The 21,345-nt window shown below is 39.6% G+C and overlaps 1 protein-coding gene across 2 annotated transcripts in view; it reads left to right on the forward strand.

The window, feature by feature from the left end:
* Positions 1–21,345, forward strand: part of ARHGEF26 (Rho guanine nucleotide exchange factor 26) — a 232,098-nt gene that overhangs the window by 63,031 nt on the left and 147,722 nt on the right. For both annotated transcript variants that reach the window (XM_053710064.1, XM_053710065.1), the window contains exon 6: positions 17,620–17,780. In XM_053710064.1, the coding sequence (XP_053566039.1) occupies positions 17,620–17,780 (161 nt within the window). The remainder of the gene's footprint in view (positions 1–17,619; positions 17,781–21,345) is intronic.

Below are 21,345 nucleotides of genomic sequence, written 5' to 3' on the forward strand. Positions count from 1 at the left end.
TAACAGTATTAACAGCATTTGCATCCACGCTGTTCCTGGAGTACATCTTGGAATTGGTCTGTATACTCTTTCTTTCTTTGCTGGATACTATATTGACTTTCATGTTTGTTATTTCATCTCCATTACGCTAAATGACTGTTTGCTGCCTCCATAAGTGAATAACTTCATCACCTGCCATATCTCATTACATGCTTCTATGGATCTCTGAATTCATTGACTCGCTTACTGTTTGCATTTCATCTAACCAAATTGACTGTTTATGCTCATTATTTCATCAGACTTCCATATTAATGATATCTGCATATTCCAAATTAACTATCTGTTTATTACTAACTCCTCAAGTGTTGCAGCTACATACTGTGTGTTCATTTGACAAACTTTATACTATGATTTGATATAAACTTCAACAATCTCATTTTGCGCTAGTGCTCAATTAACCCCTATATACATTATTAGTCTGGCAAATCACATATACTTGGGGTTTATATTCTATGCCTATGCTGCACTTAAGTAATTGCATACTGAGTGTGTGAGTCTCTTATATATACAACCTGCCTACCATATATTGTAGCATTTTTCTATCATATGTACATTCATTTTATAACCTTTTGAGATAGTATTACCTAACATTAGATACATCTCTATCATCTTTATCTAATGATATTTCCCTATCTTACATTTGGTTGCGTGACAGCTCCGTTTTCACTCTGTACCCTGCAGTAGTGACCCTCAGTTCAATGAGCAAAACCGGATTCCTATAAGTTAGATCTGTGTGAATCCAAGGTTAGGTGTGAGGCTGAGTGGTCCTACAATAGTGGATACTAGGTACAAGAACTTTATACACCACTTGTTCTAATACACATCACGTATCATTACAGCGGCTCTGTCGGGCCCTAGCTCCTTTGGAGTTAGACCTTTATAGGGGGTGTTCTCTTCCCTTTGGGTTGGGATTTATCTTTAGACCCTTTTTACGGGTTATTCTTATCCCTTGTGTAGTCTGTTTCTATTCAGATGGGCTATGGTGTTCCCTGGGGTATTGATTGTCTAAAAAATTCTGGGACTCTGGCCATCGTTTGTCTGGATCTTCTGGGCCTAAGCCAGCTGGTCTATTTTGGTGGTTAGCCCCATGGTTCGCAAGCTTGATCCCGCTGTGTGTGGGCACTTTTTCTTCATGGCCTTATCTGGTATTTTTCTGGATTTATATGATCCTGTGGATGGTTCGAGAGCTCCATTTCTCCAGGGAACATAGACTATAACTTATAGTCTCACCAGTTTAGCTACTAGCAGCTTAGCCAGGAGTGCTGTGTACTTCAGCTCCTCATGACCTGCCTTGTTCTGGAACGGTATGTGCTTCCCTTCTTGTGGAGTTTCCTTTTTGTATTCATTAGTGGTGCCTGAATGGGTTTCATTTGACTCAAATTAGGGATTTGGCCTTGTGAGTGTGTGCGCTGATTATTTGTCTGTACTCGTCCATTGGGGGGGTTGTTTTGCCTTTCTAAGAGGTGGGAGTTTTCCTCACTCTGGAGTGTGGTGGTCCTGTCCTGTGTGCAGGTGGTTGCAACAGGGATTTATCCTGTAAGGAGAGCAGTTCACCTTTTCTGGGATTCTGTTCCATCTGTGGTTGCAGTCTCTGTTAGGCCTATATCTATGAGGTTCTTCTTGGGAGTACCTGTTGTAGGTGCTGTATTGAGACTGACATAAAGTGTTTTGGATGGCACCCAAGCTCTGTTGGGGTGTCTGAGACCATCCCTTTCCTCCCTTTGTTTGGGGTCCTTTTCTGTTCCCCTGTTTTTCTGAGAATTTTCTTCTCTGTTCTAATTTCCGGTATCAACCTTGTGGTTCTGTACTGTTTAGGGTTTGGGCGTTGCCTTCCCTTGTTTTCAGGAACTCTTAGGGTCTGTATGAGCTTGCCTCACTTTTTGGGGTTTTCCATTTTTTGGATCTGATTACACCCTGTTTAGGGTCTTCCCGGGAATCCTTGCTTGTTCCTCCATGTCCTCTTCCCTTTAGGAGTTTTCGGATGTTGTCCTCCTTTTTCTCTTGTAAGGGGGTCTGATTGAAGACCGACCTTGAGGCGATGGTGTCTCCTGGAGAAGTGTTGGCTCAGTTTGGTCTGTTCTGCTGTTTCTAGCAAGGCTTGTGGACTATCTGCGGATCAGTGTCCTTTGGGCCTTTTTTTTTTCCTTTTCAAATGTTTTCTTGGCTTCGGGCGAAGCAGGATTTTTGTTGCGTTGTGGTTTCAGGCCTGGTGCCCTCAGAATGGGCCGGCTTTTGTACCCTCCTGTTTTAGCATTCAGTGTCCTCTATAGCTTGGTTATCGTTTTCCCAAAAGTAATGAATGCAGCTGTGGACTCTTTCCATTTATGAAGAAAAACATAAATTATGCTTACCTGATAATTTTATTTTCTTCAGATGCAAAGAGTCCACAGCTCCCCGCTCGAATTTTTCTTTGGGGAGGCTGTAATTTTTGTTCTTCTGGCACCTTTTCACCCTGATATTTTTTCTACTGTGCCTTGATTCTCGGCAGAATGACTGGGGGATGAGGGAAGTGGGAGGAGTATTTAAGCCTTTGGCTGGGGTGTCTTTGCCTCTTCCTGGTGGCCAGGTTCTGAATTCCCAAAAGTAATGAATGCAGCTGTGGACTCTTTCCATCTGAAGAAAAGATCAGGTAAGCATAATTTATGTTTTTGATCACATGAGTGCTGTTGAATGCACAATAATATGGAAACTCATTTATTGCCAGAAACATATGCTCTATTCTGCAATCCTGCTGTGCTTACTGGCAGCACTAATTGACCTTAAAGTGATGGTAAACTCTCCCCTTTTTTAAAATCGGATCTGGAATGTAAGCGCTATTTTAGAAGGAGTTTTATTCATCATGTGCAATAAAGATGCGCTATAACTTAGTTATTAATATAGATATGAAATTCAAATACCCCACGTTACGCCGCCCACTTCAAAAGTCAATTTTCCTGTCAGCTAAATGATTGAATTACTCTCCAATCAATGCTCTAGCTACAACAAAAGTGCCATATGGGGAGAGCGCTGATTGGACAACAATTCAATCTGTTAGCTCACAGAAAATGTTACTTTTGAAGTGGGCGGAGGAGCATGCAGTATTTGAATTTCATATCTATATTAAAAAGCATGTTATACTGCATCTTCATTACAGCTAATGAATTAAACTCCATCTAAAATCGCGCTTACATTCCAGATCTGATTTTAAAAAGGGGAGAGTTTACCATCACTTTAATGTTGGAGCCAGTTGGCCTTGTCAGCTAAATTATTTTACTTATGCATCCTGCTTTTGGCCTTACTCAGGGTTTTATGTGAGTAAGAAAGATTTAGAATATGTCTGGGGCAAAAACTTTTTTCTCTATTGCATTTTACTATGCAATCTAAAATCATGGGAGCAAAGGGCATCTCCCATCTCTTACACATCTGCAGCATGATTCCTGGGTATAAGCAGTAAAAAGCCCAATACTTGGGGGCGGAGTTAGCCAGCCTAGGAGATGGCTGCTGTCTGACAGAGCTCTTAGGCCCCAACTAGGTGAAAATGTAACTGGCACTAGCCACCCTGCACTTTAGGACCAAACATTACTGGTCATGTAAACAGTTAAGATCAGGTACCGGAATGATTATACTTTAAGCCGACAGCTGCAAGAGACTGCCCGATTTATAATGCGCACGCTGTGTGCATGTAAGCATCACATCATAGACCTGGCTGAAGCCTAACCAGAAATCACCGGAGACCGGAGCCACTGTCACCGTGGGGCTATCAGAGAGATACCCCTCAAGCAACAAGCAAACTCACCTGCATACCGGTCAGATGTAACCCGGAGTGAGCCGCACCGGAAAATAGGGGTCGACACGGGCCGCAGCCTTAGCTGGAGTTCAGCTGCGCACATACAATTGTAAACGGCGTGTTAAGATCCGGCTGGAGCCTAACCAGAAATCACCGGTGACCGGAGCCACCTTCACCGCAGGGCTATCAGAGAGATACCCCTCAAGAAACAAACAAACTCACCTGCATACCGGTCAGATGTAACCCGGAGTGAGCCGCACCGGAAAATAGGAGCCGACACGGGCCGCAGCCTGAGCTGGATTTCAGATGCGCACTTCCATTTGTAAACGGCGTTAACGCTGCAGCAGAAGGGGACACCTAACTAAAGGGTAAGAGTGCCAAATTACATAAAGACACTGAGGCAATTAATATTGAAGTAGCCATAATCGAGAGAATAAACCCTTTACCCACAACAGTGACTAAGATATCGCTTGCCAAACAGAGTTCAAAGCCTAATAGCCAGCCTTCAATCACACAAGCGCTTGTTCATTCCCTCATACTTGGGATTTTAGATCTGGGACTTTTATACACTACAATATAATACACTGCTCAGGTGGCCAAAACTTTGGATCTGAAGCCTTTTAATAAGCGACTGCAAATAGCAGCAAAAACTCCCCCAATCAACAATAGCCTTCCTGCCAGCTTATTAAAGAAACAGTGTGGTTGAAGAAACAATAGCCACGCAACTATGTCTCCCAAAAAAATAAATAAACCAGGCAAAACTGCCAAAACACTAAAGACATCTGCACACTCAGTCAGCAGCTTTTTTAAAGCATCTGAGGCTAAAAACTTAACTCCAACAGAAGAATCCATTCCAGACCCAAGGTCTGACCACAGCTCATCTGAATCTGATAGTGACCATATGTCAGAAAACATCACCATTCCCACAGCTCTTTTTAAAACAATCCCATCTAAAAAAGACTTTTCCTCTCTTATATCACAAGTCAAGCAATGCATCAAGGAGGAAATCTCAGACCTCAAAAAAGACATCTCTGACATAGGTCACAGAGTAGAATCACTCGAAAACAGCCAAGACATCCACTCAGAAGCTATCTCAGACCTCCAGGACACCATTCAGAAACAAGACATAACTATCTCTGAACTAGAAGACAAGATAGACAATGTTGAAAATCGCAGCAGGCGACATAATATCAGGTTGCGAGGCATCCCTGAAACTATCCTCCCACCAGATATTGAACAATATCTTCAAGATTTCTTTAGCGCATTAAAAAAAGAGGAAAACCTCTCCAAAATCTCTATAGACAGAGCTCACAGAGCTTTACGCCCCAAACCTCTGGCTGGACAAGCACCAAGAGATATTATAGTTCGTATCACAAACTTTCAAGAAAAGGAAGAATTAATGAAACTGGCGAGAGAACAACAACCCATTAAGTATGAAAACATAGATATACAAATGTTTACTGATTTGTCTCAGAGAACTCTCACAAAAAGAAGGGAACTCAAACCGCTAACACAGTTATTGAGGAAACAAAACATCCTATACAGGTGGGGATTCCCCTTTCACCTGCTAATTCTATGGAAAGGAAGACGTATCACCTGCTCATCTACCAGAGACATTCCAGATATCTGCAAAGAGTTAGATATACCAACCCCTCAAGTGGAAGAAAATGCCACATCTCAAGACAGACGCGCAAGCCCAAGTAAACCAACTCCCCTACCACAAAGAAAAGAGTGGAACCAGGTCTCTCAAAAGAAACCCCGTAAATCTACACAACCTGCTTCTTCATCACCTGGGGATAAAGGATGACAACTTCTTGCTGCACACAAGAACACTTTTAGGCTGCGGCCGACAGAGACTTCTTACTGCAAGTATTATCTACTTTCCGGTATACATGTGGCCCTCAGGCCCATAGAGTTGCTAATATAAAAAAAAAAGAAAAAAAAAATATATAGAAAGAGTCTTAAAGGTTAATTGTTAACAGTTAACTGATGTTGACTTTGTTTTTTGTTGTTTTCACCTAGTCGGGAGATCTTTCTCCCTAGGACAGAAATATGTTGTTTAAATTTAAATCTGTGTTAAAAATATTATGTTTTAATATTTTTCTTATTTGCCTTTTTCTTTCTTTTTCTCTCTTCCCTCTACTTTACTGTCTTCTTCTAGAGCATAGGCCGTTAAATACAAACTAATTAATATACGAATGTGTTATTGCTTCTTAGATCTACCACTATCTATTTTCCATTATGACTAGTCACACACCACAAAACTTAAACATTTTCACGCAAAATGCCAAGGGACTCAATTGCCCAAACAAAAGAAGAATGGCCATATTAGACTTTCAAAAAAAGGGAGGACACATTCTAATGTTACAGGAGACCCACTTCAAAGGGAAAAATGTCCCCAAATATTTTTCTACACACTACCCTTTGCATTTCCACAGCACTAACCCGCACAAAAAAATCAACGGGGTTAGCATTTTAATCCACAAATCTATCCCCTTTGTTAAGACACATGCCATAGGGGACAAGGAAGGCAGATACTTATGTCTAAAGGGCCTCCTATATGGGAAACCAGTAACAATAATGAATATCTACACCCCAAATTCCCATCAAGATAGATTCTTAACCTCTGTTGTAGATTTACTCCTTAAAGAAGCAAAGGGATCCCTGATATTATCAGGGGATCTGAACCTCCCCCTAGACCCCACAGTTGATTGCTCAAATCCTACCACTAGAGCCAAAATCCCAAACCTTCATAATATATGGGGAAAATTCAAGCTTCTTGGCCTACATGATACATGGAGATACTTCAACCCACAAAAAATAGATTTCACCTTCTTCTCCCATCCCAACCGTAATTATTCTAGACTAGATTATATTTTAGTTGATCATCTAGTACTATCCCACACTATACATTCTTTCATCCACCATACAACATGGTCAGATCACTCCTTAGTAGTTTGCACTATAAAATGGCCAACAGCACCTTTAAGAGCCTTCCAGTGGAGACTGGAGGACTCATTATTACTAGATACAAAGCAGAAGAAGTTATTCTCAGAACATATAAGCTCATACTTCTCTATAAATAAGACACCAGATGTTAGTATGGCCACCCTTTGGGAAGCTCACAAGTGTACTATAAGAGGCGAGTTTATCAAAACTGCCGCCCAAATCAAAAGGAAAAATCGCGAGGAAATAAATCTTTTAGCCACAGAAATAGCAGACTTAGACTACAAACACAAATCTCACCCCTCTGACGCCAACATCCTAAGCCAATTGCAATCCAAAAGAGAAAAAATGAACCATCTCTTACATATCAAATCACAAAAACAACTCCTCCATATTCAGCAAAACTTTTATAGGGAAGGTAATAAATCAGGTAGACTCTTAGCTAGAGCATTAAAAAAACAACAGCAGAAAACTTATATTCACGCCTTAAAAAAGACAACAGGTACACAATTAGAAGACACAAAATCGATAGCTAAAGAGTTCAAAAACTTTTACCATAAACTTTATAATCTATTCCCACTCAGAGACCCTCAAAATCATACATTGCACTGTAATCAATATCTGGATAACCTACCCATCCCCAAGTTAGATCAGGACCAACGCACCCAACTAGACAGACCTATTCAGCCAACGGAAGTACTAGAGGCAATAAAACAAATAAAACAAAACAAGGCCCCGGGCCCTGATGGATTCACAGGGCTGTATTATAAAACTTTTGCTTCACTACTAGTACCACACTTAACATCCCTATTTAATTCCATACCAGAAAAACACCCATTTCCTGACACCATGTTACAAGCTAACATTTCAGTTATAGCTAAACCGGGTAAACCGTCAAACACCCCCGCACATTTTCGACCAATCTCTTTGTTAAATCTAGACCTCAAATTGTATGCGAAAATTCTAGCGGCCCGTATTAATCAAATTCTCCCCTCTATAATCCATCAGGACCAGGTGGGATTCGTCCCACGTAGAGAGGCAAAGGATAATACGGTTAAAGTCTTAAATTTATTGGAGTATATCACGCAGACCAAAACCCCGACTGTTTTCGTTTCGACAGATGCTGAGAAAGCTTTTGACCGACTGGACTGGACATACCTACGGACGACCCTACAACATTTCCACTTCCCAGACTCCTTCATTCAAAAAATCTTTGCTCTATATTCCAACCCCACAGCTCAGGTCAGAATTAATGGAGCCCTTTCGGAACCTTTTGAAATCCGAAACGGATCCAGACAAGGCTGCCCACTGTCACCACTTCTTTTTGTTTTATCCCTAGAACCCCTAGCTATCAAAATACGATTGAATAACCAAATTCAAGGAATTTCTATTGCCAATCAGACACATAAACTAGCCATATTCGCAGACGACATTCTCCTGACACTCACAAACCCCAAAATATCCCTCCAACAAGTGACTAATGAACTGACAAAATTTGGGACAGTATCAAATTTTTTGGTAAACATGTCCAAATCAGAATATCTCCCTATAAACTTATCTACTCACACCCTTTCCAACCTTAAATCTACATGCCCCTTAAAACAACAGACAAAATATCTAAAATACCTTGGTATCCACATTACCCCAGTTATATCAGATCTACGTAAATACAATTATGGAAACCTAACCACAGAACTTTTAACTCTAACATCTCATTGGCTTCCTAAAAACATATCGTGGACAGGTAGAATACAAGCAACAAAAATGATCTTACTTCCAAAAGTGTTATACATCCTACAGACAGTCCCTATTCCAAACATACAAAAAGACTTAGCTCACATGCAAAGGATAATAAATGAATATATTTGGAGTCGTAGGCCTCCGCGGATTAACCGCAATACTCTCTTTAAACACCCAACAGAAGGAGGCTTAGGCGTTCCACATCTCCCATCTTATAAACTTTCCATATCTTTGCAGAGAATTCAGGAGTGGTTCCGATTTGATGCATCTAACTATAAAAGTTGGGTGAAAATAGAAACTGACCTTTCCTTTAACCACGACCTAAACACTGCGAGCTGGAACCCTGCATACTTTAATAGATACACTATCTCAACATCTTCAATCTCCAATGAGACCTGGGCTGATTGGAGACATATTTGTAGGGTACCAAATAAAATTTCCTCTAGATACTCACCCCTTACAACACTATTAAACAATCCGGAATTCAAACCTGGTAAAATCACAGATCATAACTCTCTCAAGCTTCCAAAAACACTCATACCCATGTATACTATCACAGATGCGGATAAATTTATCAAAGATAAGTCCCAGCTTGACTTAATAGAACACCCGTTCCTATCTTCATGGCTCCGCATACACCAGACGAGGCACTACATAATGTCACATAAATATAGAAAAGATCTAACCAGATCTCCTACAGTATTTGAACAAATGTGTATAACTAAGGACGAGACAAAAGGAGTCATCTCCAAAATATATAAGATTATCTTAACACACACCTTTCAGGGACTCCCTACATACACTAAAAGATGGGATAACGAGTTGCAACAAACTACCCCAGCAAAAACATGGTTACACAGATTTTCTACCCTTCTACACTCCGGTCATTCCGCCCAGGCAAATGAAACCAATATTAAATTAATGATGCGGTGGTATCTAACACCAGCCAGAATCAAATATATATATTCACAAGCCTCAGGTTCATGCTGGAGGGGATGTTCGGAGGAAGGTCATTTATCCCATATTTGGTGGAGTTGCGATCATATTAAACCTTATTGGTCTGATATTTTCTCAAATATCAACAAAATATTAAATACCCAATTAACACCTAGCCCAGAAATTATAATGCTGAGACAACAGCCAGCAATCACATGTAAAATAAGACTACATCTATACCACATCTTGCTAAATGCAGCTAACCAGATAATACCAAGAAAATGGAAAACGGCAGTAGTGCCTACCACACTAGAATGGATAGAATTAGTCAACAGAAACTTGCTATTAGAAAGATTCTATCACCTCAAACTAGATCAGCTTTCATTACACCAGGATATGATGTTTCTGTGGGAATCATTTAGGTATAGAAAATAAGTTATTCAAGCAAGCCCACGTGTAAACATGTAGGATTAATGAGGAAAACATTCTCAAACTTTTTTGACTGACCTATGCTCTTATTCTCTTCTTATTTCTTATCTTCTTTCTCTTTTCTTTCTCTTTTCCCTCTATGTAATCTCAGTTTAATTTCCATAAGACAATTGATAAGATTTAGAATTCATACTAGAAATAGAAAGAACTAGATTTCTGGAGTCCTCCCTTAACCGAAAGTTGGAAGGCTTTTATACCACATACATCATCCTAGATTCCATGAGCCTACCACTACCACAGCGATACTGTGAAGAGAATTTTAAGCACGGGACAATTCAGAAAGACTTTAAGTAATATGTTTTGCATCATATTGTAACAATTACCTACTCTTGTGTAGGAACTTTGTAATGGTTTTCTTTTTTGTCTTATTGTTAAAGTTTTATGATAAACTTAAATAAAAATAATATATAAAAAAAAAAAAAAAAAGCCCAATACTTATTATTATTATTATTATACCCATGTGATGCGTAATTGTAAAGAAGAGAATGTGTTTTTTTACATGAGGGGGTCACCTGGTCATTTTATGATCAATGTCAATTATTTTATTAGAACAGGCTGATGAATCTGTGTCTCACACGAAATTGAATCTATACACCACATATAACCTTTATTTGAAAGAGAGTGGGTTCCTTTTACAGATGAGTGTTAGTGTGGCCTCCACAATAATACGGTGAATAATTAATCCTATAGACCAGGGTTCTTCAAACTTCTTCCCAAGACCCAGTACCATGATACCACATACCTTTTGTGACCCTATTTTTATGCTTGGTCTGAAAATTTCTGAAGTAATATACAAACAAAATAGCTGTTTTCTTCTGTTAAGTGTGATCAGTCCACGGGTCATCATTACTTCTGGGATATTACTCCTCCCCAACAGGAAGTGCAAGAGGATTCACCCAGCAGAGCTGCATATAGCTCCTCCCCTCTACGTCACTCCCAGTCATTCTCTTGCACCCAACGACTAGATAGGATGTGTGAGAGGACTATGGTGATTATACTTAGTTTTATATCTTCAATCAAAAGTTTGTTATTTTAAAATAGCACCGGAGTGTGTTATTATCTCTCTGGCAGAGTTTGAAGAAGAATCTACCAGAGTTTTTGTTATGATTTTAGCCGGAGTAGTTAAGATCATATTGCTGTTTCTCGGCCATCTGAGGAGTGAGGTAAACTTCAGATCAGGGGACAGCGGGCAGATGAATCTGCATAGAGGTATGTAGCAGTTTTTATTTTCTGACAATGGAATTGATGAGAAAATCCTGCCATACCGATATAATGTCATGTATGTATACTTTACACTTCAGTATTCTGGGGAATGGTACTTCACTAGAATTACACTGTAAGAAATACATAAAGCTGTTTAATAACTAGAGATTATGTTTAACGTTTTTGCTGGAATGTAAAATCGTTTTCATTTACTGAGGTACTGAGTGAATAAATGTTTGGGCACTATTTTTCCACTTGGCAGTTGCTTAATCTGTTTTTCTGATAGTTTCTGTTCTCCCTCACTGCTGTGTGTGAGGGGGAGGGGCCGTTTTTTTGGCGCTTTTACTGCATCAAATATTTCAGTCAGCAACTCATTGTATTCCCTGCATGATCCGGTTCATCTCTACAGAGCTCAGGGGTCTTCAAAACTTATTTTGAGGGAGGTAATTTCTCTCAGCAGAGCTGTGAGAATTATAGTTTGACTGAGATAAAAAACGTTTATTCTGTAATTTGTTTCCTGCTTTCAGAATTTGTTATCTTTGCTAATGGGATTAAACCTTTGCTAAAGTTGTGTTGTTTACAAGGATTGAGGCTATAACTGTTTCAATTTATTAATTTTCAACTGTCATAGATCTTCTGTGCTTCTTAAAGGCACAGTACGTTTTAATATTATTCTAATTGAATTGTATTTCCAAGTTGCAAGTTTATTTGCTAGTGTGTTAAACATGTCTGATTCAGAGGATGATACCTGTGTCATTTGTTGCAATGCCAAAGTGGAGCCCAATAGAAATTTATGTACTAACTGTATTGATGCTACTTTAAATAAAAGTCAATCTGTACAAATTGAACAAATTTCACCAAACAACGAGGGGAGAGTTATGCCGACTAACTCGCCTCACGTGTCAGTACCTGCATCTCCCGCTCGGGAAGTGCGTGATATTGTAGCGCCGAGTACATCTGGGCGGCCATTACAAATCACATTACAGGATATGGCTACTGTTATGACTGAAGTTTTGGCTAAATTACCAGAACTAAGAGGTAAGCGTGATCACTCTGGGGTGAGAACAGAGTGCGCTGATAATATTAGGGCCATGTCAGACACTGCGTCACAGGTGGCAGAACATGAGGACGGAGAACTTCATTCTGTGGGTGACGGTTCTGTTTCAAACAGACTGGATTCAGATATCTCAAATTTTAAATTTAAACTGGAAAACCTCCGTGTATTACTAGGGGAGGTGTTAGCGGCTCTGAATGATTGTAACACAGTTGCAATACCAGAGAAAATGTGTAGGTTGGATAAATATTTTGCGGTACCGGCGAGTACTGAGGTTTTTCCTATACCTAAGAGACTTACTGAAATTGTTACTAAGGAGTGGGATAGACCCGGTGTGCCGTTCTCACCCCCTCCGATATTTAGAAAAATGTTTCCAATAGACGCCACCACACGGGACTTATGGCAAACGGTCCCTAAGGTGGAGGGAGCAGTTTCTACTTTAGCTAAGCGTACCACTATCCCGGTGGAGGATAGCTGTGCTTTTTCAGATCCAATGGATAAAAAATTAGAGGGTTACCTTAAGAAAATGTTTGTTCAACAAGGTTTTATATTGCAACCCCTTGCATACATTGCGCCGATCACGGCTGCAGCGGCATTCTGGATTGAGTCTCTGGAAGAGAACATTAGTTCAGCTACTCTGGACGACATTACGGACAGGCTTAGAGTCCTTAAACTAGCTAATTCATTCATTTCGGAGGCCGTAGTACATCTTACTAAACTTACGGCGAAGAATTCAGGATTCGCCATTCAGGCACGCAGGGCGCTGTGGCTAAAATCCTGGTCAGCTGATGTTACTTCTAAGTCTAAATTGCTTAATATACCTTTCAAAGGACAGACCTTATTCGGGCCCGGGTTGAAAGAGATTATCGCTGACATTACAGGAGGTAAAGGCCATGCCCTGCCTCAGGACAAAGCCAAAGCTAAGGCTAGACAGTCTAATTTTCGTTCCTTTCGTAATTTCAAAGCAGGAGCAGCATCAACTTCCTCTGCACCAAAACAGGAAGGAGCTGTTGCTCGCTACAGACAAGGCTGGAAACCTAACCAGTCCTGGAACAAGGGCAAGCAGACCAGGAAACCTGCTGCTGCCCCTAAAACAGCATGAATTGAGGGCCCCCGATCCGGGATCGGATCTAGTGGGGGGCAGACTTTCTCTCTTCGCCCAGGCTTGGGCAAGAGATGTCCAGGATCCCTGGGCGCTAGAGATAATATCTCAGGGATACCTTCTGGACTTCAAATACTCTCCTCCAAGAGAGAGATTTCATCTGTCAAGGTTGTCAACAATCCAGACAAAGAAAGAGGCGTTTCTACGCTGCGTACAAGAGCTCTTGTTAATGGGAGTAATCCATCCAGTTCCACGATCGGAACAGGGACAGGGGTTTTACTCAAATCTGTTTGTGGTTCCCAAAAAAGAGGGAACTTTCAGACCAATCCTGGACTTAAAGATCCTAAACAAATTCCTAAGAGTTCCATCGTTCAAGATGGAGACTATTCGGACAATTTTACCTATGATCCAAGAGGGTCAGTACATGACCACTGTAGATTTAAAAGATGCTTACCTTCACATACCGATTCACAAAGATCATTACCGGTACCTAAGGTTTGCCTTCCTAGAAAGGCATTACCAGTTTGTGGCTCTTCCATTCGGATTGGCTACAGCTCCAAGAATCTTCACAAAGGTTCTGGGTGCTCTTCTGGCGGTACTAAGACCGCGGGGAATCTCGGTAGCTCCATACCTAGACGACATTCTGATACAAGCTTCAAGCTTTCAAACTGCCAAGTCTCATACAGAGTTAGTACTGGCATTTCTAAGGTCACATGGATGGAAGGTGAACGAAAAGAAAAGTTCACTCGTTCCACTCACAAGAGTTCCCTTCCTGGGGACTCTTATAGATTCTGTAGAAATGAAGATTTACCTGACAGAGGACAGGCTAACAAGACTTCAAAGTGCTTGCCGCACCCTTCATTCCATTCAACACCCGTCAGTGGCTCAATGCATGGAGGTAATCGGCTTAATGGTAGCGGCAATGGACATAGTACCCTTTGCACGCTTACACCTCAGACCACTGCAACTGTGCATGCTAAGTCAGTGGAATGGGGATTACTCAGACTTATCCCCTTCTCTGAATCTGGATCAAGAGACCAGAAATTCTCTTCTATGGTGGCTTTCTCGGCCACATCTGTCCAGGGGGATGCCATTCAGCAGACCAGACTGGACAATTGTAACAACAGACGCCAGCCTTCTAGGTTGGGGTGCCGTCTGGAATTCTCTGAAGGCTCAGGGACAATGGAGTCAGGAGGAGAGTCTCCTGCCAATAAACATTCTGGAATTGAGAGCAGTTCTCAATGCCCTCCTGGCTTGGCCCCAGTTGACAACTCGGGGGTTCATCAGGTTTCAGTCGGACAACATCACGACTGTAGCTTACATCAACCATCAGGGAGGGACAAGAAGCTCCCTAGCTATGATGGAAGTATCAAAGATAATTCGCTGGGCAGAGTCTCACTCTTGCCACCTGTCAGCAATCCACATCCCGGGAGTGGAGAACTGGGAGGCGGATTTCTTAAGTCGTCAGACTTTTCATCCGGGGGAGTGGGAACTCCATCCGGAGGTCTTTGCCCAAATACTTCAACGTTGGGGCAAACCAGAGATAGATCTCATGGCGTCTCGACAGAACGCCAAGCTTCCTCGTTACGGGTCCAGATCCAGGGATCCAGGAGCAGTCCTGATAGATGCCCTGACAGCACCTTGGGACTTCAGGATGGCTTACGTGTTTCCACCCTTCCCGATGCTTCCTCGATTGATTGCCAGAATCAAACAAGAGAGAGCATCAGTGATTCTAATAGCACCTGCGTGGCCACGCAGGACTTGGTATGCAGACCTGGTGGACATGTCATCCTGTCCACCTTGGTCTCTACCTCTGAAACAGGACCTTCTGATACAGGGTCCCTTCAAACATCAAAATCTAACTTCTCTGAAGCTGACTGCTTGGAAATTGAACGCTTGATTTTATCAAGACGTGGGTTTTCTGAGTCAGTTATTGATACCTTAATACAGGATAGGAAACCTGTTACCAGAAAGATTTACCATAAGATATGGCGTAAATACCTATATTGGTGTGAATCCAAAGGTTACTCTTGGAGTAAGGTTAGGATTCCTAGGATATTGTCTTTTCTACAAGAAGGTTTAGAAAAGGGTTTATCTGCTAGTTCATTAAAGGGACAGATCTCGGCTCTGTCCATTCTGTTACACAAACGTCTGTCAGAAGTTCCTGACGTCCAGGCTTTTTGTCAGGCTTTGGCCAGGATTAAGCCTGTGTTTAAAACTGTTGCTCCACCATGGAGTTTAAACCTGGTTCTTAATGTTTTACAGGGCGTTCCGTTTGAACCCCTTCATTCCATTGATATAAAGTTGTTATCTTGGAAAGTTCTATTTTTAATGGCTATTTCCTCGGCTCGAAGAGTCTCTGAATTATCAGCCTTACATTGTGATTCTCCTTATTTGATTTTTCATTCGGATAAGGTAGTTCTGCGTACTAAACCTGGGTTCTTACCTAAGGTAGTTACTAACAGGAATATCAATCAAGAGATTGTTGTTCCTTCTTTGTGCCCAAATCCTTCTTCGAAGAAGGAACGTCTACTGCACAACCTGGATGTAGTCCGTGCTCTAAAATTTTACTTACAGGCAACTAAGGAATTTCGACAAACGTCTTCTCTGTTTGTCGTTTACTCTGGGCAGAGGAGAGGTCAAAAAGCTTCTGCTACCTCTCTTTCTTTTTGGCTTCGTAGCATAATTCGTTTAGCTTATGAGACTGCTGGACAGCAGCCTCCTGAAAGAATTACAGCTCATTCTACTAGAGCTGTGGCTTCCACTTGGGCCTTCAAGAATGAGGCCTCTGTTGAGCAGATTTGCAAGGCTGCAACTTGGTCTTCGCTTCATACTTTTTCCAAATTTTACAAATTTGACACTTTTGCTTCATCGGAGGCTATTTTTGGGAGAAAGGTTCTTCAGGCAGTGGTTCCTTCTGTATAAAGAGCCTGCCTATCCCTCCCGTCATCCGTGTACTTTTGCTTTGGTATTGGTATCACAGAAGTAATGATGACCCGTGGACTGATCACACTTAACAGAAGAAAACATAATTTATGCTTACCTGATAAATTCCTTTCTTCTGTAGTGTGATCAGTCCACGGCCCGCCCTGTTTTTAAGGCAGGTAAATATTTTTTAATTTATACTCCAGTCACCACTTCACCCTTGGCTTTTCCTTTCTCGTTGGTCCTTGGTCGAATGACTGGGAGTGACGTAGAGGGGAGGAGCTATATGCAGCTCTGCTGGGTGAATCCTCTTGCACTTCCTGTTGGGGAGGAGTAATATCCCAGAAGTAATGATGACCCGTGGACTGATCACACTACAGAAGAAAGGAATTTATCAGGTAAGCATAAATTATGTTTTTTTTGTTTGTTTGTTTTTTTGAAAAGTGAGTAAAATTTGTGCATTCCTGATTATAACTAAACTTGAAAGTGTTGTAGAAGGTAATAAAACACACACTCTCTCATACAATACACTCTCATACAACAAACACACCACACCCTCTCATAAAACATACACACCACACACACTCTCATACATACACACACTCGTATTACACAGTCACACACTCTCATATTACACAACACACAGACAAGTCTTGACCCAGTAAACATGGTGTTACAACCAAGTAATGGGTTCCAACCCATAGTTTGAAGAACCCCTGCTATAGACAACAAGTCTACAAAAGTAAGACGAACATTTTTTATTTTTTTCGGCCAATACATACTTGAAAACTTGTGAAAGTTTAGAGTCTCCTCTTCTAAGTGATGGTTGATAAGAATGGCAATTATTTATCTTGCTAGATAGTTACTCCCGTAATAAAAGTGTGACAATTTATTGTATATTTTTGTAGTTACTGATATGGTGAAAATCTAGGATTTACTATTGGAACAAATAAAGGGGACTTACAGTCATGAAGTTTAAAATACTTTATGCTGAAAGCTCCTTTATTTGTTTTCAGCGTTCGCTGCACTGAATAGCAGAACGCTATTAGCCTGAGAGGTGACGTTTCCACCTCTTAGCCAATAGCCGTGTGGGAAATCTGGCGCCAGATGGCGCCAAGCCGGATTTCCCACATGGCTATTGGCTAAGAGGTAGAAATGTCACCTCTCAGGCAAATAGCGTTCTGCCGTAAGCTGCCTGAGCAGCTCAGTGCGGCAAACACTACAAAGTCCCTTTTTATTTGTTCCAATGGTAAATCCTAGTGTTTCACAAATGCTAGGATTTACCATTACTTTTAGAATAGCTCTTATGGTATACATGCACAGAATCTTGTTGGTTAATATATTACATCAATACGTAACCTTTATTATTTTACAGTGTTTAAAATCATTTGCAGATTTATCTTTTACACTTCCCCACAGGCAATGTTTGAAGTAATATCCTCTGAACATTCATATCTGCTCAGCTTGGAAATTTTGATCCGGATGTTTAAGAATTCCAAACAGCTCAGTTCCACCATGACCAAAACAGAAAACCATCACCTCTTCTCTAACATTACAGATGTCTGTGAAGCAAGTAAAAAGTAAGTTCACACAGAATCCAACTCAATTCAGCATGTGAAGAAATTCACTTAAAAATACTGAAGATAAATAGAAATATTGATCTTTGAAATAAGTGTTGTGATATAAATAAGTGTGGTTTTGGTTGAGTGTATAGATATTAAATCTTCTTCATTGCATTTTTAAAATAGCTTTTACCAAAAGCTGTTATTCAATTTGTGTCATTGTTGACAATACAATCTGCTGCTGGATTTCTAAGCAGGAGCTGTGTTTGAATTTGGGTGCACAAATCCTTAAACAATAAAAGCACTTGCTGAAACACTGGTAACGTTTACTAAAAGCAGTTTTGCTAACGCTTTTAATGTAATGATGTACATTTCAGCTTTGATTGTTATGTCCCTTTAACTCATTGTTTTTATAATTGTAAATCTAGAAACAATTATGTATTTGCATATTCTGTTTTATATTATATCTATAGCTGTTGTTGAGAAAAAATGTTTGGGCTGTATGTACCTTTAACAACATTTGCTGGTGACTGTATTATTCAGTCTGCTTGTGTCCACTTATTAAACACATACACTGGAAGCATATTTACATATTTCCTGTTAATTGTAGCTTTATATCTTTTACAAATATACATTTTTGAAAAATCCAGTAGTATAAATAAATAACATATATGGTATCAAAGTGTGCCCTCTTTGTGTTGACTGTACTGAAGAGATAGTCCTAAATGTTATTTTAATGCTGTTCAAATATTCTTCTGCATATAATATACTCAAAGTACATGTGGTCCCTCTTCTGATTCAGAAGTGATGACATCACTGGTAATATACAGCAGCAGGGATTTCCCTTTTACTAAATTTGTGGGGCTTTAAAAGCCCATAGCGCTCTCTCTCTTCAGGCCTCCTAGAGGAAAATGAGACTTCTCTTTTAAAGAAGAGTCTGCATCAATAAGGGGTCTCATACGCCTGTCATTAGTAGGTGATTACCATAAAAATGTAATTAATTTAACTAATGAACTTACTGTAAATAGTGCAATATCTCCAAAGGAACTAATATCCATTAAAGACAGCATACATCACAATCATAATAGCTCTCAGCTGAAAGAGGGGTTGTCTACTTTTAAATGAGGGTTCTCATGCCCCTTTACTTAACAGGTGATTGCCATAGAAATTGTGATTATATGTTTAGCAAGTGAATTTTATGCTATGGGCTTTTATAAGCCCCAAATAAGCACTATATTGGGGCAATTGTTCCATCTTTTGGAAGTGGAGAGCCCCTCTTTCAAATGAGGGGATCACATGACTAGTGGCTTGATTACAATGACCCCAGTGATAATTTGACAGAAACATAGGTGTATCTAACAATATGGGGGGGGGGGGTTTGGGTGTTAGAGAAACTTGAGACGCCTAACTTGAAAGCAACTCCTGCTCCTTCAATTGAGTAGTTCTGTGTCGATCCAGCTTTTAGGTGATTGTCTCAACAGTGACAAATACCTCACAGCATTCGTTTTATTTTGGGATTTTGATGATTTTCAAAAGGCCTTGCTTATTCCCACACCATAGCAATATAAGACATTTAAAAGTGTGAGGTCCCATGGTTTGCATATGGGGTGTCAAGTGTTCATCATAGTAATAATGATCATCTGCCAGCAACTGCTAGCCTCTTTTCGTTGTGGTGTTGATGACAGGGCTCATGGATCCATGTTTATCTGAACTAATAAAACAATACAGAAATCAAAATAAATGGGATAAATACAGTAGCTTTGCATAATGAACAAATGCAAGATAAAAAGACAATGCAATAGCACTTATTCTGAACTTAAAATGAGAAGTAGATTTAGTGTTTATTTCCACTCCTCCTGTTTCATGTGTCACCCATCAGCCAATCACAAATGCATATACGTATATTCTATTAATTTGTGCACATACTCTTTAGGAGCTGGTGACTCAAAAATGTAAATATAAATAGACTTTGCACATTTTGTTAATTGGAAAGTTGTTTAAAATTGTGTGCTCTATCTGAAACAAGAAAGTTTAATTTTGACTTGAGTGACGCTTTAAGAAAAATATGGTATTTTTTTTACATTTTATATAGGAAAATTTCTAGTTCAACTGTTACGAGTGAGTTTGGAATAAGATCTTGCACACACATTGGCCACCCCTTAAGAATATTAAGAATTTGATGCCATTTTATGGTATTCAATATGTTTATGGTTGGATATTTTATACCTTTTAATTTTCTGCATAAATTGCAAAATGATGAAAATAATACACTGTATCTATTTTCAGCTATTAATTTGTATTAAATATTATAGGTTAACATTCATTTTGGTGTGTTGTCATGGTGAATGTGGAACCATGAACTGTTTGTTTGAAATATCTAGGAAATAATGATTGTTATGGATGCTGTTTACAATGCAAACCATAGAAAATGACACTGATATATATTAAATACATTTGCTTGCATTTTATATGGTGACCTTTTCCAATATTTTGCTATTTCTGAAAACTTAAGTTATTTTCTAAAAATGCAAGGTTTAATTTGTGTTGGTACCTCACAAAAGAATACTGCATTTGATGTAGAAATGCAATGAGTTCCATATGACCTGTTGGGGTTACAAAAACAACAGTGAATTGTAATGTTGTTTCACTAAGATTAACAGAGATGATGCTAAAAAAAATTCCCATTTACACTATCTAGAGAGCTATGATCAGCTCTGTTGACCAAGCAAGCTTGCTTATTTTATGTATGTTTACTAAATTAGCTTTGCCATATATACAGGAGACTGGGAGCAGTCCTCTAGTGATTTTTATTGACTATACAGTTGTGCAAAAGTCTTTGTGTATTTTAAAGAGGAATGGATGATTTGGTTATATAATAGCAACATTTACTCCTCTAGCTTTTGATGTATTGTGATAAAGATGTAGGAGACAGACAATTAGAAGTGTTCCTATGTGGGTTTGTGGCTTATACCTTTTTGTTTGGGATTTGTGCCACACCAGAGTTGCTTATGATGCATTATGTTAATGTTAAATGTTTACAGGATGGTTTTGCAGTATACAGAGTGAGTTCTGTTGTAGACATTTGTGATTCAGTCATAATGTCATTTTTACATGTTGAAAAAAATATTTCTGCTTGCTTTTTTAAACTTTGGGGGGGTTCTATTTATGTATTGTATTTATTTTTGTGAAACCTTTATTCTTGAGACTGTTGAACAAGCAACAAAGGACTTCCTCTATCACTACCTTAAATACAGAATATAAACACTATTATATATGATTACAGTTTATTGACAAACCAGATGTTCTATTCTGATGTGATGTTAAACTTGACATGTTTTAAAATCAAATCCGGAATCTAACGATATTTTAGATGGACTTTAAATAATCACTTCTATTGAAGATGCAGCAAATTAGTTTAGTTAAGTTTAAATAAAAAAAAATAAAAAAAATCGGCAAATTAGTTATGTTAAGTTAAATTGTTTTTTCGGATCCATTTTTATTCATATGCATTATTAAAAACAATTTAATTTAACAACTAATTTGCCGGCGATTGCCGAAACAAAATTATTTAAAACCGCTGCCA

The sequence above is a fragment of the Bombina bombina genome, chromosome 4 (assembly GCF_027579735.1).
Source record: "Bombina bombina isolate aBomBom1 chromosome 4, aBomBom1.pri, whole genome shotgun sequence".
NCBI lineage: Eukaryota > Metazoa > Chordata > Amphibia > Anura > Bombinatoridae > Bombina > Bombina bombina.